This window comes from Zootermopsis nevadensis, unplaced genomic scaffold (assembly GCF_977971745.1).
Source record: "Zootermopsis nevadensis isolate Lab colony 2312 unplaced genomic scaffold, Znev_1.0 Znev_ptg000057l, whole genome shotgun sequence".
NCBI lineage: Eukaryota > Metazoa > Arthropoda > Insecta > Blattodea > Termopsidae > Zootermopsis > Zootermopsis nevadensis.
In genome coordinates, this window is record NW_028259188.1 from 1,260,364 (window position 1) to 1,287,747 (window position 27,384).

The following is a 27,384-nucleotide window of genomic DNA, read 5'->3' on the forward strand; positions in this document are numbered from 1 at the left end:
CTTCCTCACCTGTACATATAAACACATCTCTGCATGTTCCTCAGAGTTGATGATTGAAGTACTAGTTTTATTTTTATTATGTAGGATTTGAGGTTTTCATGGCGGTGAGTCTGATGATGGCTGTCATCTTGATTGTTGCTCCGTGGAAGTTTACCGACGTTTCAGAGGTCGTTGCTGCATGCATCATCAGGGCGATGAGTCTCATTGCCCTGATGATGTAGGTAAACATTTACCAGACTACAGAGTGCAACAACCCAGAAGACAGCCATTTTTATTACTAAGTGAGCAGCACATATAGTAGTTAACATAAGTGTAATACAATAAATAAATTACTTTTGTTGATAATTAAAATTCTGGAAGTAATCCTTTTGTATGTATTTTCATCATCAAAGCCTTTACACAAATTTTCAGTTATTTATTTATTTATTTATGGTTTATTTAGCAAAGCTATCAGTAGCTCAGGATATAGAACACTGGATGATTAATGAATAATGAATTGGAATGGATATGGAAGGCAGTGAACATGGACTAGTTTAAGGTACTATTCTGGAAATTGCTACAAGGACTGAGGAAAATCACAAGAAATGTCATCCAGTATGGACAGTCTCCAGACTGAGATTTCGATCTGGGTCCTCCTGAATGTGAAGCAGGAATGCCAACAATTCGGTCTTAACATTCGGTTCCTCAACTTTGTGATACTGAAATCACTCAGCAGTAAATATCAAAGTCTGACACCAAAATACGTACCTACATACACAAACACACCTCTAAATGTATACATTATATATAAAATTGAAATTGTGGAAGTATATGTTTGCTTATAGCTCAAGAATGGACAAACCAATTTACACCAAACTTGGCATGCCTATTCCTCGAGCCCAGAAAGAGATTTTTACAATAGTCGAAAATCCAGAGGTGTCCCGAGTTATAAAATGAAACAAAATGGAAGAAGGTATAAAGTGAAGCTTTCGCAGCGACTGAAGTTGATGAAAGATGCTCGGTGTCTTATGCAGCTGCCCTGAGGATGAGAGCAGAGATGGCTCTCGAAACACTGGCACTGGATATGGTGTCTTTCATCAAAATGCAAGAATGGCACCAAGTCCAAAGTTGTTTTTTTCAATGAGGAGATTACAGGAACAAAGTCAACAGCCACGGGAAGCTGTCCTGGGTTTGATTCCATGTGAAGATAATTTCTGTAGTTTGAAAGCTAAGTGCAATAGAAGAATGGTACCAAGATAGGAGCTGCTTGTCTAATATTGTAACCAACTTGACAAAGAAATAGAATAATAAAATAAACAAAAAAATTATTTCAATATCCATTACTCACCTAGAAGGAAAATTGACTTTCCATCAGTGTGAATAACATCAACAAGTTTTGCATCTGTGGGGTCCAGACGTACAAATGACGGCATTCCTTGGAAATATGGTTCTGCAGGGTCCAGTCCTGTTATGCGTCCCAGGCCTGCTATGCGCTCACCCGCGTAACCTGCTGTATGGGCTCCAAGGCTGTGACCTATCATATGTACATCTGCTGGGTCCAGACCAAAGTTTGCCTACAGCCAGAGTCTGAGAATTAGTTTCAATCTAAAGATCAATGAAATGACAGCTAAACATATTGCATTTGTATGAATATTCACCTGTGTATCAATTCAAACCATAACGAGAGACACAACTCATTTTAACTAAACTTATAATCAGTTACTTTCAACTAGACTTTGAAGAGTAATGTACAATATATGCCCAACCACCTTTTCTAATTCAAAATCTACCGACTCCAAACATGAGTGAAGTGCGGCATGCTTTTTTAACAGCATCCTTGTTTGAGGGTGAATCAGAAAATTTCTGCTATTAATTTTTTATTAAATAATACAGTGACAATGAGCATGTACAACTCACTCACCCCATGGTGCAGGGTATTCTTTTAAAAGTTGATTGTTATTTGGCTTGTAAAAGAAAAGCCCAATTTCTTTATGGAACCCAAAGTTTCGTAATCGTGTTCACAAAAACCTACCACCGGACTCTATCCCGAGCTAGCTGGATCCAGTTCCGTCCACTGATTCCTATCTCCCTAAGGTCCATCTTAATGCTATCTTCCCACCTACACTTAGGTCTTCCCAGCGGTCTCCTTCCTTTAGGTCTCCCAACGAATAACCTGTAAACACCCCTTCCCCTACCCAAGCATGCCACATGTCCCACCCACCTCACCCTCCTTGATTTAATCATCGTAACAATATCAGGTGAGGAGTATGGGCTGTGAAGCTCATCATTATGCAATTTTCTCCTTTATCTGTCCTCCTCCCTCTTAGGTCCAAATATCCTCCTCAACACTCTGTTCTCAAGGACCCTCAATCTATGTTCCTCCCTCAAAGTGAGAGACCAAGTTTTGCACCGATACAACACAAATGGAAAAATTACACTTCTGTATATTTTAACCTTTATTTTTTTCATATGAGGCAGGAGAACAAAGATTTTGGACTGAATGAGAGCAAGCATTCCCTAAATTTATTCTGCTCTTGATTTTGTCATGAATGTCATTCTGACTTGTTAATGCCATCCCCAAGTATTTGAATTTTGTCACATTTTCAAACAATTTATTAACTGTCCTTATATTCTGGTTGGGCCACGGTGGTCTAGCGGTTAGAACGCTGGCCTTGTAATCCTGGGGTCTCGGGTTCGATTCCCGGCGGTGCCCGAATTTATAATTTGTGTTGGGCAAGGCCGTGGTCTAGGCAACACGGAGTTTTCCTCCATGGCATCCCAACAGTTACTCCATTCACACACAGAAGAAGGCAATGGCAAACCACTTCTGGATCATCTGCCAAGAACGTATATGAACAGGTCCCAGTCCGAGAAAAGGATGGAAGGATCCTGTTCATATGGACCTGTCGTCAGACAGAACACTAAATAATAATAAGATGAGGTGGTCTAGCGGTTAGAAGGCTGGCCTTGTAATCCTGGGGTCTCGGGTTCGATTCCCGGCGGTGCCCGAATTTATAACTTGTGTTGGGCAAGGCCGTGGTCTAGGCAACACGGAGTTTTCCTCCGTGGCATCCCAACAATTACTCCATTCACACACAGAAGAAGGCAATGGCAAACCACTTCTGGATCATCTGCCAAGAACGTATATGAACAGGTCCCAGTCCGAGAAAAGGATGGAAGGATCCTGTTCATATGGACCTGTCGTCAGACAGAACACTAAATAAATAAAATATTCTGGTTCTGTCCTGAATTATGTTGTTGAGACATTATCATATACTTTGTGTTTTCTGCATTTATTTCTAGACCAACATTCCTACTAGCCTTTAAGTAAGTTTCTGTGCTTGCTTTCATATTATATATATTATCGCCCAACAGATTAATATTATCAGCACAGATCAACAGCCGATGTGTCCAAGCCGCCCTGATTTTCTTGGACTTTCCTGATGGCATATTCTAAGGCAAAATTAAAAAGTAGCAACAATAGAGCATCTACCTGTTTCAGGTCATCGTTAATAGGAAATGTACTGGACAAATGTTTACCTACACGAATATTGTTATAGGTTTAATTAAACTAGCTTCTTAGGTACATAAAAATCAAGCAAAATGTTTTAAAAAGCTTCTTCTTTAACTGAGTCATAGGCTTTCCTGAAGTCTATAAATAATTGACGTACTGTCACATTGTACTCCAATTTTTCCTAGTGTTTGATAAATGAAGAAAATTTGATCAATTGTAAATCTATTAAGATAGAACCCACACTGATGATGCCCAGTAATTTCATTGACAAATGGAGTTAACATCGCCAGAAGAATTTTGGGTAAAATTATGTAAATAACTGCATAAACTTTCTGACTCAACCTCGTAGATGCCACACCCCTGTTAAAATGTTTATGGCTAAAAGACATACAATTATAGGCAGACGATTGTATCTCTCATTTGAGCTGTCACGTATAATCACAATCTTTTTAAATTTATGTATTGTCGATCTGTTTACCACGTATTATTTGGAAAAAAAAGGAAAGTTATGCCCAACCATTTACATATTCTGTCTTCAGAATTATTAAATAAGTTCTGTGAAATTTGGTTGTTTAATTGTGGTTTGTGTTGGTCTTATATATAACGTACTTTTTGTGAAATTCATGTAAAACCTCACTCTTTTTTTCTTAAAAGCACCACACAAAAAATTTATCACATAAAATGGGGCTCATTAAGATCGATAAAATTAAATGTAGTAAATATTTAACAAAACACAAGAAAATATAATTTCTGCCTGTAATGTGGTATCTGCATTTTTATAAGATGGGCTTGGATATGCAATAATATGCCTTGTCATGTTTCTTTACTTTTGTAAAGTGACTATACATTCTAAACTGAATGAAAGTTTCCAGTATTCCTCTGGTATTAATAATGTTAAATAAATCTGGTTTATTCTGTATAGCAACAGCAGATCTTCCCAACTTGCCTACTAAAACATATCTGCATTACCTGTAGATAGTTGATGAAGTACGCTAGTTCAAGACCAACAAGTCTCGTGTTTGCTGTCGCCTGAGTGTACAAGGGCAAGGAACCACCAGCCCAGTCTACTACCACAATGTTCCAGTCTGCGTGTTTAATAAGTTCCTTACGCATCTCCTGCAAAGCAAAAGAACTATAGTCTTATACAATGCAGGGACCAAGCAGTTCATACATATTATCATCTGGACACGGCTGTCTTCTGGGTTGTAGCACAATTTAGTCTGGTAGAAGTTTACAAATATCAGTGTAATTAGATGTCTGAACAACCTCTGAAACATTGGTAAACTTCTACCAGGCTATACGGCGCTACAACCCAGAAGACGGCCATCTTCGTACTCACTGCCATGAGAACCTCGGATCCCACATTATCATCTGATTCAGTGGGTTTATTTATTTTATTTGTGGTTCATTTAACAAGACTGTAATCTCCATCCTTGTAACTGAATTAGCTACAAAGTAATGATTCTGACTCAAAACCAAAAAACATTACATTTCCTATTGAGAAGGAAATGCTATCTGAATTATTTGACAAAGTCCCTTCATGGATATTTGTCACTGATTCATATGTAGCTCTTCTGGGGGCTAGAGATTTTTTTTCTAGATTTGTCAATATTGTTCTTCCAAGTTGTAATGCTGTGTTAACTCACAGGCAGATACCAATGTTTTGATATCTACCTATGAGTCCACATGGTGTCACAACCGAGAACATAAACAGGATTTATAAAGTGAAGCTTTCACGGCGACTGAAGTTGATGAAAAGACTCTCTGATTACAAGCCGCGTCAGGTGGCTGAGTGGATAATAAACCATATCTTATCATCAATCAGCCACCTGATGAGGCTTGCAACCTGAGAGTCTTTCATCAACAGGATTCTTTTGAGTTTGGTAACATATTAGCACTGTACGCTTTTCTTCCCATTTTAGGCGTCCATTGCACAAGTAGGAGTCGCTATTTTATTAACAGTTCAATTAATATCATGGCCTGGTAGTAATGCCAGTAAATCTATTGTCTAATTAATATGGTAAAGGTTAGGTTACTTTAAAATCTACATTTCTTGTTCAAAAGAGAAGTGTGTGGCCCTCCAACATAGACTCTAATATGACAATTCTGAGTTGTCAGAGTATAAAAAAGCATAAATATTAATCAACTTCGAGCATCATTCCAACAAGTCTTCGGGATATATTAGGAACTTACCTTAAAAATTAATGTCTTTTAAGGAACAGATACTATGGTACGGTATATCTAACTACATATTTACCTTCACCCAATTGCTGAGTGGTGTGTCAATAAATCCATGGATTAAGATTTTGGTTTCTTTCTTGGGATCAAAGTTAGATTTGCAGATCGTCTGGTCATTCTGCACCCTTAATACTTGACCCTGTCATTAAAACAACATTAATTTTGTTAAAATAAAATAAAATAATTAATAAATAAGTAAAGTAAAGCGTCCTGCTACATGCCTATGCAGGCACTTGGGGGGAGCAGAGGTATAGCTCCCACTCTATCTTGGCCTCGGCACCAGATGGGGGTAAGTGGTCAGCATCACGCCCTGGCCGTGCTTTACCCCCGGGAAAGGACCCCGGTACCCATTGGACAAGAGGCTGGGTTGACCTCAGAGCCGGTCTGGACGCAGCGGCTAGAGGAAAAATCCTCTGCCCCGATTCTTAATTACTTTTAAAACCTGAATAATCAGAAGTGCATTTCAAAAGGATTATAACAAATTAAAATAAGCTTCATATTTAGGCTACTTTTCTCACCACATCTTGCAAATGCAAATGTTTGACTTTTACGTTTCCTGAGACGCCGTACAAACCTTTACAACTAATGAATGTGCCATTAGTATCTTGTGAATACATATTCTCGTTAATGAACTTTACTGTAAATAACCAAGAACTCTTTAAAACTAATTCTGCTGTACACAGTGCCAACACAAGGAATAAAAATCAGCTTCATAGACCAATTGCCAACCTCTCGTGCTTTCAGAAGAGTGCGTATTATGCAGAGATCAAAATTTTCAACAGTCTACCATCAAATCACACAAATCTTGTAAATAAGAAGAAGAAATTTAAGGTAGCATTAAAAAGATACTTAATTACAGACTCCTTTTACTCTGTCAATGAATTTATGTTTACAAATAAGTAATAAATTTTTCTTGTGTGTAATGGGTAGATCTATTTGTAGCTTATCATTTCTCTAGGTGAATACTTTGTTTTGTATTATGTGAAATTTATATAATGGTACAAATTTTACTTTATAATATGTATTGCATTATTATTATGACTTTTTCCACATCCTATTGTCATCTGACTGTCTTATGGACCCATGGAATGTAAATAAATTATTATTATTATTATTATTTATCTTATTTGTTCCTATATCATACTGTATTTAAAATGTCTATGGAGTGGACATAAACACTTACGGAGCACAAGTAGTGATGAGCAGAAAATCAATTTCAAAATGAGGCAGAAATCGCATCAGAGAAGTAGCAAAATGTTTACGGCCATTCATGAGAATAACCACCAATCACTCTTCTAATGAGATCAAAACACTTGAACTGTATTTTTGAGTGGGTACTTCTTTACGTTATTGATTTCCTGACTGCCAGTTCTGCTCTGAGGAGTGAATAGCACTTAAAGGGAGCAACAGCCCAGAAGACAGCTGACTCATGTGACCAGTGTTTGCTTCATGTGTGTTTATGTTCACCTGTCCAGCAAATTATGCTCTCAACATAAACCCACAGGAAGAAACTGAGAAGCATCAAATCATGGTACCTTGGCAGCCAAGGGATCGGGCCTTCTCTTCCCATCCGCAGGGACCAGGCAACCTTGTGTTGAGTGCATTACAAATGACATTTCTGTAATGTGAAGGAGCACTGTCATGTTGACAAATTTCAATTCCAACTGCAGGAAGACGTAGCTCTCGAGCATGCCAGTTAGGATTCAGCATTTATGGAGCAAGTCACACTGGACATTGCCTTTTGCAGATTTATGGACATGACAGATAATTTCCCTGGGATTCTCAGTTCCCACTTATGTCAGCTGTGCCTTTTCACCACACCAGAGTTGTGTAAAGTGGCTTCATCTCTCTTTATCTTCATTTGAAAAATTTTAACAATAAAGGAACTGCAGTTTTGGATACAAGGCTGCGTTGGTCATGTGCATCTCTGGTGTACTCTTCCGAAAACAGCGTACCCCTCCTATGATATTAAAGGAGCTGACTGCTGGGACTCAAGGGAGTCGGAAACTTGCGGGCTGACACTGCAACTCCTTTCAGACTACCTGTACTCTTTGCTAGTTGATCCAGAACAGGGATAGTAACATAAAAGCATATAATTTTTTCTTTCTTAATTTGTTAGAAGAGCTGCAGTTTTACAAACATAGTCATTTGGGTAGAACATTATGCACAGTTGTCATGTACAATTTAAGATGCATTATCTCACAGACTCCTTCAGATTGCATGAAAAGGAATATCATGTGTTTTCAAGAACAACACACTTCTTCAGCCACTGTTCTTTCAGCTGCGGAGTCTCCGTTGCACTAAAGACGCTTATCATGTAAGTGCCAAAAGAACAGTGCTGTGTGATCGAGCACAGTGCCAACTCACTAACAAAATCTCTTTGAGATAAGTTTATTTATATGTAAAATTCTGTTACATATCTTTACTGCTTAATAAGATACAGCCTCTGTAATGGGACACTGTACTAAATTGGTACAGTAAAGTTCAAAGATTTGTATTACAGTAGGCAAACTTGTATGCACAAAATCCTTCTGTTAACCAGAAATATAGCAGAAAGAGGCATTTGAACTGGATAAACAGTAATCCCCCATTTTTATATCCTTTTTTCTCCTCGTGGAGAATAGGTGCCTCCTTTTTAGGAGGTTTCTTGATCTATTAGACATTTGGTAGTAAGACTTGGACAAGTGACCAGCCCATCGCAAGGCCTCTAACATAAAAAGATTTGGATAAACTCCCATGCCTTGAGAGGGATTCGAGCCCACAGTCACAGTGTCCAAGTGCACAAGACTCACGCCTCAGACCGTGCGGCCACTGTGACCGGCAATCCCCCATTAGTGGCAGATATTTCTCAGGTAGAGCATGTGTGGGAATAAGTTCTGAAGAGAACGCAGAACTTTGGTACAGCCTGACTTTATTAATAAGCTGGCTGATGTTAAAGGCCCATTCCTTATGAAATATAAACAATTATTTGGTTATATAATTTACAATTAGTGTGATACAAATATTGGAAAGGAATGTTGAAATTCTTAATGAGCATATTAAATTTAAACCTAAATCTATGAAATTTTAAATGGCATATTACTTACTTCTGTGGGATTTCTCCTTGTGTAGAGTACAAATCTTGCATCAATGACTTCTCTTGGCAGAGGGAACACATTAAATGGGCGATATATTAAGTGGTACCACTCCCTTGTGACATTTAGACATCCCAGCTCTTCATAACACCGGGTCTCATTCTCAACTGCAAAGTTACCAAGAACATAAGAGGCTCGAAATGTGCAATCTGTAGGTCAGGCATAAAATCTTTATTTCTCTCTCGTTACATGCAATTTTATTTTAAACACCAACAATGCTCACTTTGATATTATATATATTTCTTCTACAATGCACCATTTGGGAAAAACAAGGTACGTTATATATATTTGACAAAGGATTTGGAAAAGTTTTGCCTAACTCTTGAAAGAGGTTAGAGGTCAATAATTTTCCTACACGTGGTCCAATAAAAGATATATTTTTCTGTATTAACCATTTATTTATTATATGCTGTTTGAGAGAAACAGGGCGAGGCAGACAGGCAGATTTCAGCTATTATATATACACGAATGTTTTCGATATGAAATTTCTTATGTTCTTTTCCATTGGACCATACACTTAAACTATGAGAGATAATTTTAATATTTTCAAATGTGGGTATTAACATTATATAAGTAGGATATATTTTCCCACGAATATCTTACATCGAGTTCAAAGTGGGAAATATAGAAAGACACAGACTGAGGTGATTACGGACGGGGTCCTGAGAACTACGAGGCATGATGTGACAGGAGAATGGAGACAATTTCAAAATGAGGAGATTCATAATTTGTACTCTTCTACAAATATTAATAGAATTATAAAATAAAGTAAGATGGGCAAGGCATGTAGCATTCTTTATGATAAGAAAACAATACAAAATGCTGTCGGAATGCCCAAAGAGACGACTCAGAAAATCCGAGTGTAAATGGGATGATAATATTAAAATGGATCTTAAGTAAACAATACAGGGGATGTGAGCTGGAATCAGATTGTTCAGGATAAGGACTGGCATCAGCATTTTGTAAGCATGTTAATGAGCTTTAGATTTTCATAAAATGCAGAGAATTTCTTTACCAGCTGAGGAACCATCAGAATCTAAATAATGATTTTGCTTCATTGTAGTTATAAATAGAGCATAAGTTTTTTATAGAAGGGAACAACCTTCACTCTGCAGACAATAAATTAGGGGAGAACTAAGGGTGGAACATATTACATCACACCAATAACAAGACTAAAAAGTAACAAAGGCTTTCTGATTAGAGAGAAGCAAGATTTGGACACAGCTTTTACTGCGTCATGCGCAGGGGACCTCATCATGTAGAAATGCAGCATACCGTCAGTGAAAGTGAACTCACATTACCACTGAGCTCCTTTGAATATATCAGAAGCTTCTTATTGGTATGAAAGTAGGTTATGTCACATACCAAAAGGAGCACAGAATTTGTGATCATTAGTAAATTAAAACAGGTGCTAGAAAGCAATGAAATATGTTTCATATAAAAATATAACCATCAGATATAATTGTCCACAATATCTTTCACTTAATATCAGTATCACAGAAAAACCCTTGTTTAAACTGCAAATCTATTTGCATTGGTGTCTGAATATTGTGGCATAGATTCAAACAAAGGTCAATGAAAATTCTGATATCCATTTTTTCATCCTACTGTGGTGTTATAACACATAAAGGAACAAAGATTCTGTCACACACAATATAATTATATTAAAACAATGTAGAATTAAATTCTGGGATATGAGGTTTTCACATCGGTGACTCCGAAGATGACTGTCTTCTGGGTTATAGCACTGTGTAGTTTGCCTCAGCAAGGACCTCTAAAACGTTGGCAAACTTCTATCAGACTGCACGGCACAACAACGCAGAAGCCACCCATCTCTGGGCAACATGTTTCAATCACTTAGGATCATCTTCAGGTTCTTGTAGATACATTTATTATTCTGAAGCAGAGTTAAATGTGACTTGCCACTGAATGTAATTATGTATTAAAAAAATTACAATTAAGTTGAGAATTACACATTAAAAATTACAGGTTGTTACTTGGAGTTAATTGTTAAAGCTAATATTATGAAAATTGTTCACTCCATTTAAGTTGGTTAAAATAATTGTGAGTCCTACACATTGGTCGAGTATTAGATGAAAGAATAAAAATACAGACACTATAAAGCATATATACGCATACATATTTTAAATACTAGAAATGTATTTGTTTTACATAAAACTTTATGTCCACACCTTATTGGAGCAGATGCATTTTTAATGTATTCTGTGATTTTATTATTTGAGGTTATGTTATATGCTTTTGCATCCAGAAAGCTGTAGTCTTAATATGTATTCTTTTTGATAAACGCAGGAATGTATGGATGTTGCACGTTGCCCTCTGTGGACTAGTGGTTAATGTGCTTACCACTGGACCCAAGGTTCGCGTGTTCAAACCCGACCGAGGTGATAAAAACCCATAGTACAACTTCCTTCGGAGATATACAGAACGTAAACGAACCTTAGAAGAAAAATTCAGCGGCCATTTTTCACACTTGTCTCTCCTGATTTTCTACTAGATGGCTCTAACTAACTAACTAGATGGCTTACCGAACCCGAAGGTTCATCGCCGAATTAATCAAAGACCTACTAGATGGCTCTAGCGGACAAAATCAAAACAGAGTAGAAAATGTGCAGTGTATTACAAACCGCGATGTTGGATGTGTGTATTGATACTGGTCATGTCAAGTCTTCATGATGTCTACATTATGAATGGTAGTTTGTGCTATGGGAGTTTGCTATCTTGGGCTGATGGTGTATAAAAGGTACGATAATCAGGGCATAAAACAAGAATATTTAAAATGTGTATTCCATACCAGAATGCTGACCATTTACCCCATCTAGTGCCGAGGTCAAGAATGAGTTGGAGCTATACCTGCGTTCCCCACGAGCACCTACATGGCGTTTAGTGGGACAAATTTGTTTCTTTTTTTATATACTTTTTTGTCCTAGTGCAACGTTTGACAGTTCGTGGGGAATTATATTCCAGTCTCCTTTGTTCAGCGTCCATGTTTCGCTGACATAAGAAGGCACTGGGACCGCCATGATGTTATAAAATTTTAAATTTGTCTTTTCTAGTTTTTGTTTTTAACTTTCTTGAGATTACCTCACATATGCTTTGAAATTTATTTTTTTATTATTTAAATCTTCGTCGTAGTAGTACGTAACGTTGCAACGTAAATAGTTGAATTTGGAAACCTGCTCTGTGACCGATTTATAATCCAAGGTTATTTTTGATCGAATTAGGCATTTTCATCGAAGAGCCATAATTTTCATATTTATGCAGGGATTTCAAAATATTACTTATTTTGTGTAATTCAAACATGATTTTCTGCAAGTTTCAAGTGCGTAGTTAATATTCTGTGGAGACTAATGGGACAATTGAACCAAAAAAAAAAAATTAAAAATGTCAGTTATGTCCTGGTGAAATAATTACACATGTCCACTACTCCCAGAAAATACAATGTATGTCAATAATTCCACTCTGGCCATATTGTTCTATTATTGCATTCGATTACTAATACAGAGTATTTCAAAAAGACGTTATAATACGGTACAATAAGCATGTTATTGATCTCCGCCTGTTGTGTTTACGATGATAACCTAGTCACTAAATATTAATGCTAACGTATTTAATGATTACTTTATTAAAATGTCTTTATTTCACTCTCAGAATGTGTACATACGTCTATTTGGAAGACCTGTATATTAAAGAACTTAGTAAGGTGCATTTAATTATGTTCTGGACTATTACAGACTGTCTACGGTAAATCTGTCGAGTATAACCTCAAAGATTCGCGCATTCGCCATGTTTGTGATCGATAAACTTTTGTATTCTTACGATGGGGTGGGACTTTGTATGTCTCAGTGCCACTTTGCCCTCCAGAAATCCAAAATGGACAGCACTGGGAGTCGAACCAGGACCTCCACGGTGAGAAACCAGCGATATTTTACCTGAGATATGGCAAGCCCTCTTAAGTGTTGAGTTACAAAAACAACTTCGTATGAAACTTCTACGAACGTTTATGATATATCTGTAATAAAATTTCACATGATTAACTTCAGTGGTTTATGAGTGGTCTTTGTGAAACCGAGAGCCAAAGTCAACACTACAAAAACTACAATTTATTTAATTATCTATAGTCACACAGGAAAGACAAGTGTCACTCTCACGTCAAAAGTCCGTGCGTCCGCCATATTGTTATTACCAACTGTAGGAAATTAAAAAGGTTAGGGAAGTCTCGAATTACGTAACATTCATATTAAGTGTCGTGAAAATCCGCTCAGCTAGTCTGGAGCTGAAACGTGCTGACGCGTAGGCATATTAGCCCTATAAAAGTTAATTTTACGGTTGTCATGAAATAGCGATTGTCAAACGGTGGGGGTGAAGCCCAGGGGGTGGGGGAGGGGTGGACAACAACCCAAGGTCTCGCGTTCTTCACACCTGTACTTGTATGTTTTGGAAATTACAATTACGATTAAGACCTAACCTAACTTTCTGGACTTGGTAACCAATGTATATTGGAATATGTCGTTAATGCAGTAATTACCCTAGTTATAATTTCGATCTATAAAAAAGAAAAACTTCCATGTATTGGCAGTTCTAGAGAAGTAGTTTTCAAGTCGTTGAAATTATAATAATTTATTTATTTATTTAGTGTTCTATGTGACGACAGGTCCATATGAACAGGATCCTTCCATCCTTTTCTCGGACTGGGACCTGTTCATATACGTTCTTGGCAGATGATCCAGAAGTGGTTTGCCATTGCCTTCTTCTGTGTGTGTGAATGGAGTAATTGTTGGGATGCCACGGAGGAAAACTCCGTGTTGCCTAGACCACGGCCTTGCCCAACACAAGTTATAAATTCGGGCACCGCCGGGAATCGAACCCGAGAGCCCAGGATTACAAGGCCAGCGTTCTAACCGCTAGACCACCTCATCTTATTATTTATTTAGTGTTCTGTCTGACGACAGGTCCATATGAACAGGATCCTTCCATCCTTTTCTCGGACTGGGACCTGTTCGTATACGTTCTTGGCAGATGATCCAGAAGTGGTTTGCCACTGCCTTCTTCTGTGTGTGAATGGAGTAATTGTTGGGATGCCACGGAGGAAAACTCCGTGTTGCCTAGACCACGGCCTTGCCCAACACAAGTTATAAATTCGGGCACCGCCGGGAATCGAACCCGAGACCCCCAGGATTACAAGGCCAGCGTTCTAACCGCTAGACCACCTCATCTTATTATTTATTTAGTGTTCTGTCTGACGACAGGTCCATATGAACAGGATCCTTCCATCCTTTTCTCGGACTGGGACCTGTTCATATACGTTCTTGGCAGATGATCCAGAAGTGGTTTGCCATTGCCTTCTTCTGTGTGTGAATGGAGTAATTGTTGGGATGCAACGGAGGAAAACTCCGTGTTGCCTAGACCACGGCCTCGCCCAACACAAGTTATAAATTCGGGCACCGCCGGGAATCGAACCCGAGACCCCAGGATTACAAGGCCAGCGTTCTAACCGCTAGACCACCGTGGCTAATAATAATAATAATTTAAATCACTAAAAATGCCCTACATATATTTTTTTTAATCTTATGAGGCCTCGCTAATCAATCTCGCCCAAGGCCCTCGGATCATGACGACTTTAGCGATGTACAGGACAACTGCCATATTCCACAAGTTACTGTGCAATTAGACAACTAATGTGAAGATCATCTCGATTTCTATAATATGTGCACTTAGTGCTGAGTGTGTTTGCACTAAGCCATCTCAATTGTTTGCTTTAAACACATATTCATTTACATACGTCAACAGAAAACTTCGTAATACTTATTTACAAAAAAAAATACGATTTGAAGTTAAAAAGAGATTATCCATTTATGAAACTCTCCCTCATGTTCACAAGACCCCGCCTATGTTTAGTTCGAAGTCGAGTAAGTTTATTGACTGTAAGAATAGTTTATTATTAATTACCTGTAATAAATGTCAGATATGACTCTTTAGGGAATAAAAAATCGATATTAATTCGTATCTCACTCATTAATTATGTTTTAACCTATAAATATGTGTGTCATATCAAATATACTTTACAAGGCCTACTCATACGTTTGCGGAATATTTGTCTTTTCATGTGTATAGTTGTATACAGAATGTTCTATTTAAACGCTATTCAAACTACATACGAACTAGGGTTTGTCGGTTTTCAAAAACCGGGTTTAAAAACCGGGTTTTTTGATAAATTTGGAAAATTCAAAAACAGTTTTTAAAATTTAAAAAACCGGTTTTATATACTAGAATTAATATGTAAAAATTTCTGTTAAATGAACTAAAAAAATTTAAAGACTGAAATTAGTTCCAAATTATTAAATGCTTTAGAAGTACGAATTCAAGAAAGAAGACAAGTTGGATTCGTAAACCTTTTGCTATATTTGCTAAATCCACAAAACATTTCAACAAAGAAATCTAGTGTATTTGCACTAGCTTCGAAATTCGATATTACTAAGTTATCTGGAAAAATATTGTCTAGAATATATCCAAATTCTTTATGGAAACAGATTCCGATGATGAATATATCGGAGACGGAGAAGCTATTAATCAGGGCAATGCTCTAAAAGAAGCCATGGAAAAATCAATTCATAGGTTTCTTCAGGAACCTGAAGAAATAATTTCAAATCCGAAGACACTGAAGGCCGAATTTTCAGTATTTGTGGCAACCAACAAAAGAACAAAGAATTTGGATTTATTATTTGATGCCCTGAAAACGATAACACCAAGTTCAGTAGCCAGGCAATTTTGTATCTAGAATAAGAACAAGGTTAAGTAATCGTTCAGTGGACATTTTATGTTTTTTGAAATCATATTTCCTGAAGAAAAATACTAAATGAAATAAAAATTTATAATTTATATTTTGTACGGATTTTAGTTATTTTATTTTTATTTGGATTTGTATGTAGTATATTTTATTTTGTTATATTTTTGTAGTTCCATAAATATTAAATAAATTGAAATTTTTTAAAATGAGTATAAATATTTTTACTGTTTTACTTATATTTTTGTAAAAATTCGAAAACCGGTTTTTGGAAATACTGGAATTCGAAAACATTTTTTTTTCTTCAAAAGTCGGTTTTTGTATAAACCCTAATACGAACCCCATTACGCACAAAACGACGAAACCACTGCCACATTGAATTTCTGAAAGCGTTTCTCGCTGTTACAGTTGGGACACTATTTGAAATCGGTACGGCCGGCCGTACTTCAGCTGTTTTGTCGCTGGAAGAACACTTCCTGTGTTGTCTTGTTAGGTTACGCGTTATTAAATGTATCATGAAAATCAGCGAACGATTTCGATGCGAAGTTCAAGGACGAACACTCCAGCTCATAAATACGTGTATACCGTATTTGCAACGACACTGGTTTTGAGCAGGGACATCGTAGTAAGAGTGACCTTGATTCAACTGTGACGGGCAAAGTATCTGTATATCTGATTGTACTGTGTCGTTTGCTCTAATGTCGTAGGTGCACATAACCTCACTTTCTTTCCAAGAAACTGAATTGTTAAAGACAGAAAGAACACTAAAAAATATCCGACTCATGTAATCTCGCTTCGTTTCTGAGATGTCCGGGGTTCAAATCTGGTCCCAATACAGGCTAACCTAACAACGTTTTTCGTGAATTTCTTCAGTCCCTCCAGCTTATTGCCAAGATCGTACATAATTAGGCCACGGCCGCTTGTTTCCACTTTCAAGTTCACCAATCACCTTCTCATCAGATACTCTTCCGTCTTGTATAACCAAAACATCTTCCATAACTTCCAACTTCTCATCAACTTTTTCTACATGTGAGCACTAATTATTTACATTCCTGTGTTATTCAATATATAGGATTTTCTAGTCGGATTGCCGTGGTCTCCATCTGGTGGCTATGCGAATTTTTGATGGGCTGGAAACGTAGCTCGGATAGGCGAGGCAATTCATAGGCGTCGAGTAGAAAGACAGAGAAGATAACATGAAGACAAGGATCAGGAAGGAAATTGAATGTAAGAACGGGAGATGACTAAACTGGTTCAATATAATGTCCACTTTCGGGTTCTGGCACAGATAATTCATCGTCATTAAAAACTCGCTTATATCACCTCTTCTGTTTATTACACGGTCCCTTGAAATTACCAATGCCAACTTCTGAGAAAAAAAATGCCACGAGTTTCACGAAAGCTTGTTCGCCTCTCCTCAGTTTTTAAGCTGGTTACTTACAAGGGAGCCACGGGATGTTCACTTGCAGGCGATCGGAACGCCCCCAGTCCCCTAGAAGTCCGGTGGTGCCCAAGCGGACCGTGGCTGATACGAGCACCACCGCTAGCCAGGTTCGGCACCCAGTGCCTGTTGCCACCGCCATCTGTCAGCTGGTCAGTGTCGATATCTGCAGGAACAGAACAATATTTTTTCAATATGGAAGTCTGCTAACTATTTTTAAATTATTAATTACATTTTAGAAACGTATAAACATGAGGTTCTCACGGCTATGATGATAATGGTATTCTGGCTTGTGACGCTGTGTGGACTTTAAAAGGTACGAGGTGCGATCGGAAAGTTTCAAGACTGCGCGTATAAAAACCCGTACACTTATCTCAGGTATTAAATTCATCCATCACCCTCGAAGTAGTTCCCCTGGGAGTGAACACAACGATCCCAGCGCCGCTGCCAAGCCTGGAAGCATCCCTGGAAATCTTTCTTTGTCAGCCTGTCAAGCACCATCTGCGATTCTGCCTGAATCTCTTGCCAAAGACTCGCCAAAACGGCTACGGAAACCTATGAAATGCTAAAGCAAGCATTTGGGAAGTCAGCAATGGGTCGTGCACAAACTTTTGTGTGGCATTCACGTTTTAAAAATGGCCGAACCTCTGTCGATGATGACGAGCGTTCTGGACGACCATCTTCGAGCACAACGCCCGAAAATGTTACGAAGATCGACGTCGTACCATCAACGACTTGTGCGACATTGTTGGGATAGGCTATGGGACCTGTCAGCTGATTCTAAAGGAAGAACTCCACATGCGACGCATCCTGTCTGAGGACCAGAAGCAGAATCGACTTCTCGTTTGTGAGGAGCTCAAAGATCTTGCAAGAACCGACCCCAACTTCCTTTCTAAGCTCCGTGTGACTTCTTCCTCTTCCCAAAGATGAAAATTCAGCTAAAGGGAAGGAGATTTGAGACGATAGAAGAGATTCAGGCAGAATCGCAGATGGTGCTTGACAGGCTGACAAAGAAAGATTTCCAGGGATGCTTCCAGGCTTGGCAGCGGCGCTGGGATCGTTGTGTTCACTCCCAGGGGAACTACTTCGAGGGTGATGGATAAATTTAATACCTGAGATAAGTGTACGGGTTTTTTTTTATACGCGCAGTCTTGAAACTTTCCGATCGCACCTCGTACATACATTAGGAAACAGATTACTTGCAATAGCTGAGCTCCCTGGAGCTGTGGATAGTTGCACTCGGCACGGCCTGGTAACTGCACGGAACGGCCGGGTAGAAAAAGCGTGGTGGTGCGCGCGTAGCGCTCTTAACCCCCCCCCCCCCCCCACCCGCGACAAGAACTCGCAAGTGCTAACTTTATGAAGACTGAGGCAGTAAAGCACAGACAGATTATGTTGGTAGCCAAACAAAAGACGGGCGGGGAAAATGGCCGGCACGGAAGAGGATTTATTTACGAGTGTGGTAGGAAACGTTTCCTTATCTGTGAGCCTTCGACCTCTTTCACAATGTGTTTCACCAGCCAACAATGGCTATCACCGCCACCAGAAACAGGTGTTAACAAAGCAATTGACAGAAAGAAGGAGGTTATGTGATCTGTGATCGCCTGATGCCATGTTGTTTTCTGTCGTCAGTAAAACGCCTGCTCGCGCAACCTTGACGCTATTGGTCAGAAGGAGAAACACCTAAGAAAGTAGCTCTCGAGATAACTTGTGGTAGTTTTGCTTTGTTCTGAAATGTTGTCAACATGGCGTTAAAACCCACAAGACAGAAGAAAGTGTTAACAAATTTATATATGCTTGTGACAAGATATGGGATCTAATATCTCGTTACAGAGACATTTCAGACGTAAGATACTTTTCGGTAGAGTATCTTTCGTTATATGTATTCATTGTTACGAACACCTTCAAAGAGGATCCTGGTTGTCAAAACGTGCTGGGAAATATTTGTAATTTGTTCACTCTTTTGAGGACTCATGTGCCTTATAATTTTTATTGTTAATATTATTATCTACCGTTGATATAACATGATCTCAGGTGCGTATAAACTTTTTGTTCTGACGTATATTGTCCAGTGGTTGCGAACTAACTAACCCCTCAGAGTGAGTGTCCTTCCCGTTAATCACGCCTGGAGAGTAGGGCAGATACAGTACTCGAAACATTGTGTAATTTTATAAAATCAGACGATGGACAAACTCCAATAACCGAATAATCCAGACTGTATTGCACCATCGTCAGAATTCTTCAGAACGAAAAGCCAATAGTAAACTGAACAATGATAATACCTGATCCACGGAACACATCGACGTTGGCTGTCAGTTCAAAACATTTAACACAATTTCACATTGTCACAGAAATGAAACACTTGAACTGGACTATTACACTGCTTTACAAAAAAAAAAAAAAACACGCGATGACAGATCAAAACGTACACTTCACCGCTGTCAGTGGCTTCTGGTCAGGTAGATAAAGCAGACTGCAACCTTACAGCGAGTCTCAGCGACTTGACCTCAATTGGTCCTGCATTATGTCCGGTCGCTTCTAGTATATCCGCCGAACATGTTAACTCGCTCTCTCCTGTGTGCACAGCAGTGGCGTGTGAGGTGTGTATGGTCCGAATGGAATGCTTCTACTTACTTCCTTGAGAAAAATTCCGCCATTCTTTTGGCATCGGTTAGGAATAACAGCTAAATGCAGTTGCCAGTTTCAGAAACCTATAACAACCGTACGCAGTTCTAAAAAAAGACAGCAGAGGGCAGGAATAAAGGATTTCGTCCATCTGTCTCTAGATATGAACATAAATTAATCCATATAAAATAATTAATAGGATTAAGAAATAAGGAAACAATTAATTCGAGACAGCGACAACGGATCAAAACGCGAGGCTCTTTATGAAAATAATATCTTTTCTTTCGTCCCACTATAGGTTACGAGGTGCGATCGGAAAGTTTCAAGACTGCGCCTATAAAAACCCGTACACTTATCTCAGGTATTAAATTCATCCATCACCCTCGAAGTAGTTCCCCTGGGAGTGAACACAACGATCCCAGCGCCGCTGCCAAGCCTGGAAGCATCCCTGGAAATCTTTCTTTGTCAGCCTGTCAAGCACCATCTGCGATTCTGCCTGAATCTCTTCTACCGTCTCAAATCTCCTTCCCTTTAGCTGAATTTTCATCTTTGGGAAGAGGAAGAAGTCACACGGAGCTTAGAAAGGAAGTTGGGGTCGGTTCTTGCAAGATCTTTGAGCTCCTGACAAACGAGAAGTCGATTCTGCTTCTGGTCCTCAGACAGGATGCGTCGCATGTGGAGTTCTTCCTTTAGAATCAGCTGACAGGTCCCATAGCCTATCCCAACAATGTCGGACAAGTCGTTTATGGTACGACGTCGATCTTCGTGAATGGCCTGCCGAATCTTCGTAACATTTTCGGGCGTTGTGCTCGAAGATGGTCGTCCAGAACGCTCGTCATCATCGACAGAGGTTCGGCCATTTTTAAAACGTGAATGCCACACAAAAGTTTGCGGACTCCCCAAATGCTTGCTTTAGCATTTCATAGGTTTCCGTAGCCGTTTTGGCGAGTCTTTGGCAAAATTTGATGCACACGCCATTCCGAAATCGCAGGAGGGTCGGTGTAATGCACTACCAAAACGCCCGTAACTAAGAAACAAATGCTAATTCGATGATGCCGGCTGGCACACTGATTCACTATGAATGTAGGCCGCACCCCCTAGCGGCAGAAGCTCGTACTATATCCGGTTCGCCCTCTATTGACACAGTCTTTAAACTTTCCGATCGCACCTCGTAGTCGCGCCCCAATACTTTTCTTGGTAATTCAAATTATTGTGATTTTGACGATTTAAAAAATACATCTCTAGAAATAACTTTATGTAAATTTTAATTTTTCAGCTGTAAATCTTATGGCGAGTAATTATTTATTTAACGACGTATTCGAACAGAGACTGCCTATCAAGACCAGAAAGTTAGATTAAGCCGTAATCTTAATTTAAAAAAACAAACAATTCATATATTTTTGTAATTAAACATAGATTTTTCGGAAAGTTACAGACCCAAGTGCATCGAAATTGATAAATCTGCATTATGCTTAAAAAAAACTGGTAATAAGAATACATAAATTTTCAATTCAATCTAAAAATATCTGTTTCTTTTTTTAAAACTGAATGACTACAAGATTTATGAATAGTCCATCGATGAAGAATTGTAATTCTCTATTGAAAGAATGCGTACCCCGTGCCGTTATTGTACAGCGGTAGGAGTTTGTCAGTTTCAGCCTCGAAAAACTTCTATCGGCAGACGCAGTTATTCTCAGAAGATTAAAAAACATTTACATACACTTCACCAATTTTCGCTGAATAATCAATTTAAACATGTCAGAAACACGAGAAAGAATTACTGAACTTAACATTTACAATTCTTCAAACTCTCATCACCTGCAGATAAGAAATTTTTCTAAGGTTGGCAATGCCTGATCAGTTCTTTTTCGATGTTTTTTTTTCCTCTCTTCCGATTTGACATCTCAAGCACAAAGCTGAATTTGTCAACAGATTCTGCAAAATATTCAAAACGAGTCTGTAAATATGATTAAATTTAAAGCAAATGGCTGTCTTCTGATTTGCAGATGCGATCATTGCCCTCGTGATGGAGGCAGCAAGGACCTCTAAAACGCCTGTAAATTTCTACCAAACCCAAAAGACAGCCATCTTATTTAAATTTAATCATATTTATTTTTAGTTTTTGAGTAAACAAACTTTGGCCGGTTATGTTTTCCACCATTTTTTTAAAAATTATATTTTTAATCTTTCATAAGATAGTGTAATTGCGTCATATTGTGAATATTATAACAATTATTTATTTTAATCCGTCTTATTACAATATTTAAAATTTCTTATAATTAAGATAATAAAATATCATTGATGTTCCATATCGATTGATCGATTTACATCTTGGAACATTTTACACAACATGTTTCGGTTTTTATAAAACCATCATCAGGTGTAAAATATCTACGAACTTAAAACTCAAATATGATTCCATTTGGTGATGTTTTCATTGCGTTTGTTTTTCATTTTTGGACGGAGATGTTGTTTTTTCTTAAATTTTATTGGATGTACATATCGGTCAAAGATGTAGGAGTGATTGTTCCGATATGTCCAGAAGTACTAGTGTCTTCGTATAGGTGTGGGTCAATTGACAAACAAACAAACGCAATGAAAACATCACCAAATGGAATCATATTTGAGTTTTAAGTTCGTAGATATTTTACACCTGATGATGGTTTTATAAAAACTGAAACATGTTGTGTAAAATGTTCCAAGATGTAAATCGATCAATCGATATGGAACATCAATGATATTTTATTATCTTAATTATAAGAAATTTTAAATATTGTGATAAGACGGATTAAAATAAATAATTGTTTTAATCTTTCAGTTTAGGGCCAATAGGCGCCTTGTTCATTATGCTGCATCGCTGTGAATCACTTAATAGTATAATCCACTCACCCCGGGTCACAAATAATGGAAGTTATTTCAATTTTATATTAAAATTTTTTGAAAAAATAAAATAGTGTATTTGCGTCATATTGTGATTTATTAAATTAAAATTAAATTATTTGGTTATTCCGTCAAATCACAATGTATTTAAAATAAGATAATTAAAATATCATTCTGTGTTCCATATCGAATAATCGATTTACAATTGGAACAGTTACAACATGTTTCGGTTTTATTAAACCATCATCAGATGTAAAATTATATTAAATTTAAAACTCAATTACAATTTTTTAAAATTTTTCGTAGTGTAGTTTTTTTTGGAGGTCGTGTCCAGATATTTTCATATAATGGATCAACTTTTATTGTTTGAAGTGATGCTTTTGATGTTTATATCGGTCAGAGATGAAATAGTAGACAACACAGTTGTCTCTGGAGGTGATCCAGAAGTATTACCGTATCCGATCAAGGTTTATTCAGTAATTGTAAAAAATTGTAATTGAGTTTTAAATTTAATATAATTTTACACCTGATGATGGTTTAATAAAACCGAAACATGTTGTAACTGTTCCAATTGTAAATCGATTATTCGATATGGAACACAGAATTATATTTTAATTATTTTAATTATCATATTTTAAATACATTGTGATTTGACGGAATAACCGAATAATTTAATTTTAAAATTTTTTGAGTAGGATCCGACGTTTCCGAAGCGCCAAGATTCCAATATATTTTCTTTTCAGATCGTCACGTGTTTGCCTTCCATAGCCGCTTCTAAAGTGTCGTGGTCCTTTACAGATTAAGGTCTCCTTAATTACGTGGCTTCTGAAGTTTCTTTCGCGATGAAAATTGTTTGCTCTCCACGTGCTTTTATCGGAAACTTTCTCGAGACCTCCGCTGTTGTTGGTCTCAGATAAAAATGTCCATATGTAAAGAGAAAAGGCATTTCCGACGCACGCCTCTCATTGGCGATGCGACGTGTACGAACAGAAATGTAAAACTCATCTGAGACCTCATGATCTGATATCTCGACAGAACTGTCAGTGATTTCCCGCAGAATTTGCGTAATGAAGACGTTCATAATTTAAACGTTTCTCGTAATAGTTGGGCGATCAAATGATAGGTTAAATACATACAGAATTTTAGTAAAACACCCTAAAAGGATCAGACTAATTGGGAGAACTTGATAATATTAAAATTGGCTTTATTAACATATGGTGTAAAAACGTCGAGTGGATTCATCAGGCTCAGTATACAGACCGGTAGTGAGTTAGTGGAAATTCGACAATGAACCAGCAGTTCCATAAAATGTGGCGAATTTATTCAATAACGCAGCGAATATTAACTTTGAAAAAATCGTTACGCTCTATGACAGAGGTTCCCAAACTTTTATACCTTGCGTCCCCCTTAAAACATTTCATAAATTTCAAACCCCCTTTCCAGAACAAATGCAAGCAAACAGATTTGACATAAAATTTAGCATTTAAAATATTTAAAATATTAAATGATATTTCGATAATGAACATCATTTAATATTTTAAATGTTAATTATTGTAATATTTTAATATTTAATAAGAATTTATTGTGATTAGACGGACAAGATTTAAACAATATATATTTATTATATCACAATATGACGCAACTTTACCATCTCATAAAATTTAGCTATGAATATACAGCAATGTAAGACAATTAAACTGCCACAACCAAGCAAAGGATGTTAAAAATGTTTCTAAATACTTCGTTAAAAAAGTTTTTCATACAAACCCCCCCCCCCCCAGAAAACCACTCGCGCCCCCCACACTTTGGGAACCTCTGCTCTATGGAGTTCGAAGGTAACACACAATTCATTAGTTTTAATTTTAAGGGTAACTATGAACATTACGTCTGGGAAGGCGAACCGGAAGTTATGGCCGAAAATCGAACCTCCCATAAATCGATAGTGGCTCGATTTCTTCAACGTGAAGTCTTACATTGAAATTTGTAAGTCGTAACGTGGTCTAGCGGTTAGAACGGTGGCCTTGTAATCCTGGGCTCTCGGGTTTATAACTTGTGTTGGGCAAGGCCGTGGTCTAGGCAACACGGAGTTTTCCTCCGTGGCATCCCAACAATTACTCCATTCACACACAGAAGAAGGCAATGGCAAACCACTTCTGGATCATCTGCCAAGAACGTATATGAACAGGTCCCAGTCCGAGAAAAGGATGGAAGGATCCTGTTCATATGGACCTGTCGTCAGACAGAACACTAAATAATAATAAGATGAGGTGGTCTAGCGGTCAGAACGCTGGCCTTGTAATCCTGGGGTCTCGGGTTCGATTCCCGGCGGTGCCCGAATTTATAACTTGTGTTGGGCAAGGCCGTGGTCTAGGCAACACGGAGTTTTCCTCCGGGGGCTTCCCCGGTTTCTCCGTGGCACTCCATTCACACACAGAAGAAGGCAATGGCAAACCACTTCTGGATCATCTGCCAAGAACGTACATGAACAGGTCCCAGTCCGAGAAAAGGATGGAAGGATCCTGTTCATATGGACCTGTCCTCAGACAGAACACTAAATAAATAATAAACGTGGCAGATTAGGGAGGAAGTGAGTCTTGAAGCGTTTGTTTAATCATGTCAATCACAGAGCGCAGCACTGTACAGGGCTGACATGAGACCCTGATCACATGAATTCGTTTTCAAACTCACGTAGTTGTAACGGCCTTGATTGTACAACGTAGAAAGTAAGAAATGTTTTGTAAGAAAACAACTGACAGTCATTCGGCTGTGACCGTATTTTATTAGCAGATTAATATGAGAACGTTTTGGTTTAGCTACCCAACTTTTTGACCCATTTAGAAAGTCACATCCTCGTCAACGAATAAGTTGTAGAGTCAATTTAAGAATAAAAGGAAACCGGACCGGGGTTGCACGTGTAAGGTCTCTCAGCGGTTTGAGACTTACCTTCCGACTAAATCGTAAGGCCTGCCTTCCACGAGTCCAGAGCGCAGAAGATGGCGAATACAATGTCTGCCCAAAACGTTGGACAACTATCAAAATTGGACATGACCTACGCCGAAAGCCGAAATGACAAATTAAAATCCAGGAGCCGAAACCCAGGGGCAAGAATATTTGTTATGCTTTAATAAACACACAGACGGAAGATGTCATGGAATTTGATAATGCCACGTAGTTTAGTAGATAACGACCGAAGTTTCAGAGGCGCTCCATCATCGCCCTGATGATGGAGGCAGTAAGCTCCTCTGAAACACTGGTCATTATCTACCAAACGACGTGGCGCAATATCCTAGAACATTGTTTCAGAGGAGCTTACTGCCTCCATCATCAGGGCGATGATGGAGCGCCTCTGAAACTTCGGTCATTATCTACCAAACGACGTGGCGCAATATCCTAGAACATTGTTTCAGAGGAGCTTACTGCCTCCATCATCAGGGCGATGATGGAGCGCCTCTGAAACTTCGGTCATTATCTACCAAACTACGTGGCGCAATATCCTCGAACATTATTTCAGAGGAGCTTACTGCCTCCATCATCAGGGCGATGATGGAGCGCCTCTGAAACTTCGGTCATTATCTACCAAACGACGTGGCGCAATATCCTAGAACATTGTTTCAGAGGAGCTTACTGCCTCCATCATCAGGGCGATGATGGAGCGCCTCTGAAACTTCGGTCATTATCTACCAAACTACGTGGCGCAATATCCTCGAACATTATTTCAGAGGAGCTTACTGCCTTATTCTTCAAGAAATTTAAATGAATACCGATACGTCAGATGGTATGCCATTTCTGTGGTGGCTTACTCGACTCGTAAACACGGGATGACAAAGCAAAATTAAAAGTAAAGTAAAAAAGTATAAGTATTTTCCTTCATGCTTCCGCTACGCCATTTTACACCGTACAAATAATTGCAAACAAAGTCTAGTATTTTTCAAAATATCTATAACCATAGATCACTGTAATGGCCTATCGCAAATTACAATAATATTAATTGCACCTCACAAGCATATTCGCCTGCTATGTTGGTATTAATAATTACTGTAAACTAAAAAGTACGATTTTAGGATAGTCCTTGATGGAGTAACGTCCATACCATATTTAATCTAAATCCGTCCAGCAGTTCTCGAGTTGATTCGTGCGGACAAACGGAAGTACGTTCATTTCATGTAATAATAATAATCCGCAGCGTAAGAGCCCTCTGAGAGCCATAGCCGACTAGCTTGACTGCTGGCCTCACGTTCACATGCCTAAGCAGAGGTGAACGATCATCCAACCAGATACAGGGTGACGTGTGGTCAGCACGACGAACCCCCAGTCATTGCTAGTTTTCATGACCGGATTGTAGCTCCCAATTTCCTCACGATGCTGGGTTGGCCCAGGTCCCATACACTGGTCGAAAGCTCATGAGAAAATTTCTTCTCCCCCGAGACTCGAACCAGCGCGCATTGCGTATCGCCGGTCCGAAGCACGATGCCTCAGACCGCGTGGCTAAGACGTGGGACGTTCATTTCATGTACATTACATAAAATGCATAACTGTTTCCTACGAAATCCTAAGTCACTATTCATGATCATTTTCTCATCCCACTGGACTCCATATGACTGCTCGAGATGAAGTAACGTCAATAGTCAGTCACGTCAAGACGCGCGTAAAAGCAAGGAAAAAATCTTAAGCACCGGAAGGCTCATTCCGAAATCTGACAGGAAAAAAACGCCTGTCCTGGGAATACCCGCAAGCACATTTAATTACTTTCTTTAGGATAATATTTCCGAAG

At 38.5% G+C, this 27,384-nt stretch overlaps 1 protein-coding gene and 1 long non-coding RNA gene across 4 annotated transcripts in view; both read right to left on the reverse strand.

Moving 5' to 3' along the window:
• Positions 1 to 27,384, reverse strand: part of LOC110833933 (pancreatic triacylglycerol lipase-like) — a 125,224-nt gene that overhangs the window by 24,493 nt on the left and 73,347 nt on the right. For all 3 annotated transcript variants that reach the window (XM_087361396.1, XM_022072546.2, XM_087361397.1), the window contains 5 exons: positions 17,109 to 17,274; positions 8,818 to 8,972; positions 5,751 to 5,870; positions 4,463 to 4,609; positions 1,328 to 1,553 (listed from right to left, as the gene is read on the reverse strand). In XM_087361396.1, the coding sequence (XP_087217522.1) occupies positions 1,328 to 1,553; positions 4,463 to 4,609; positions 5,751 to 5,870; positions 8,818 to 8,972; positions 17,109 to 17,250 (790 nt within the window). In that variant the 5' untranslated portion in view covers positions 17,251 to 17,274. The remainder of the gene's footprint in view (positions 1 to 1,327; positions 1,554 to 4,462; positions 4,610 to 5,750; positions 5,871 to 8,817; positions 8,973 to 17,108; positions 17,275 to 27,384) is intronic.
• LOC147871376 (uncharacterized) lies at positions 9,014 to 11,391 on the reverse strand. Its single transcript, XR_015538832.1, has 2 exons — positions 11,230 to 11,391; positions 9,014 to 10,762 (listed from the first exon to the last, which is right to left on the reverse strand). It is a non-coding gene; the product is annotated as an uncharacterized LOC147871376 (long non-coding RNA).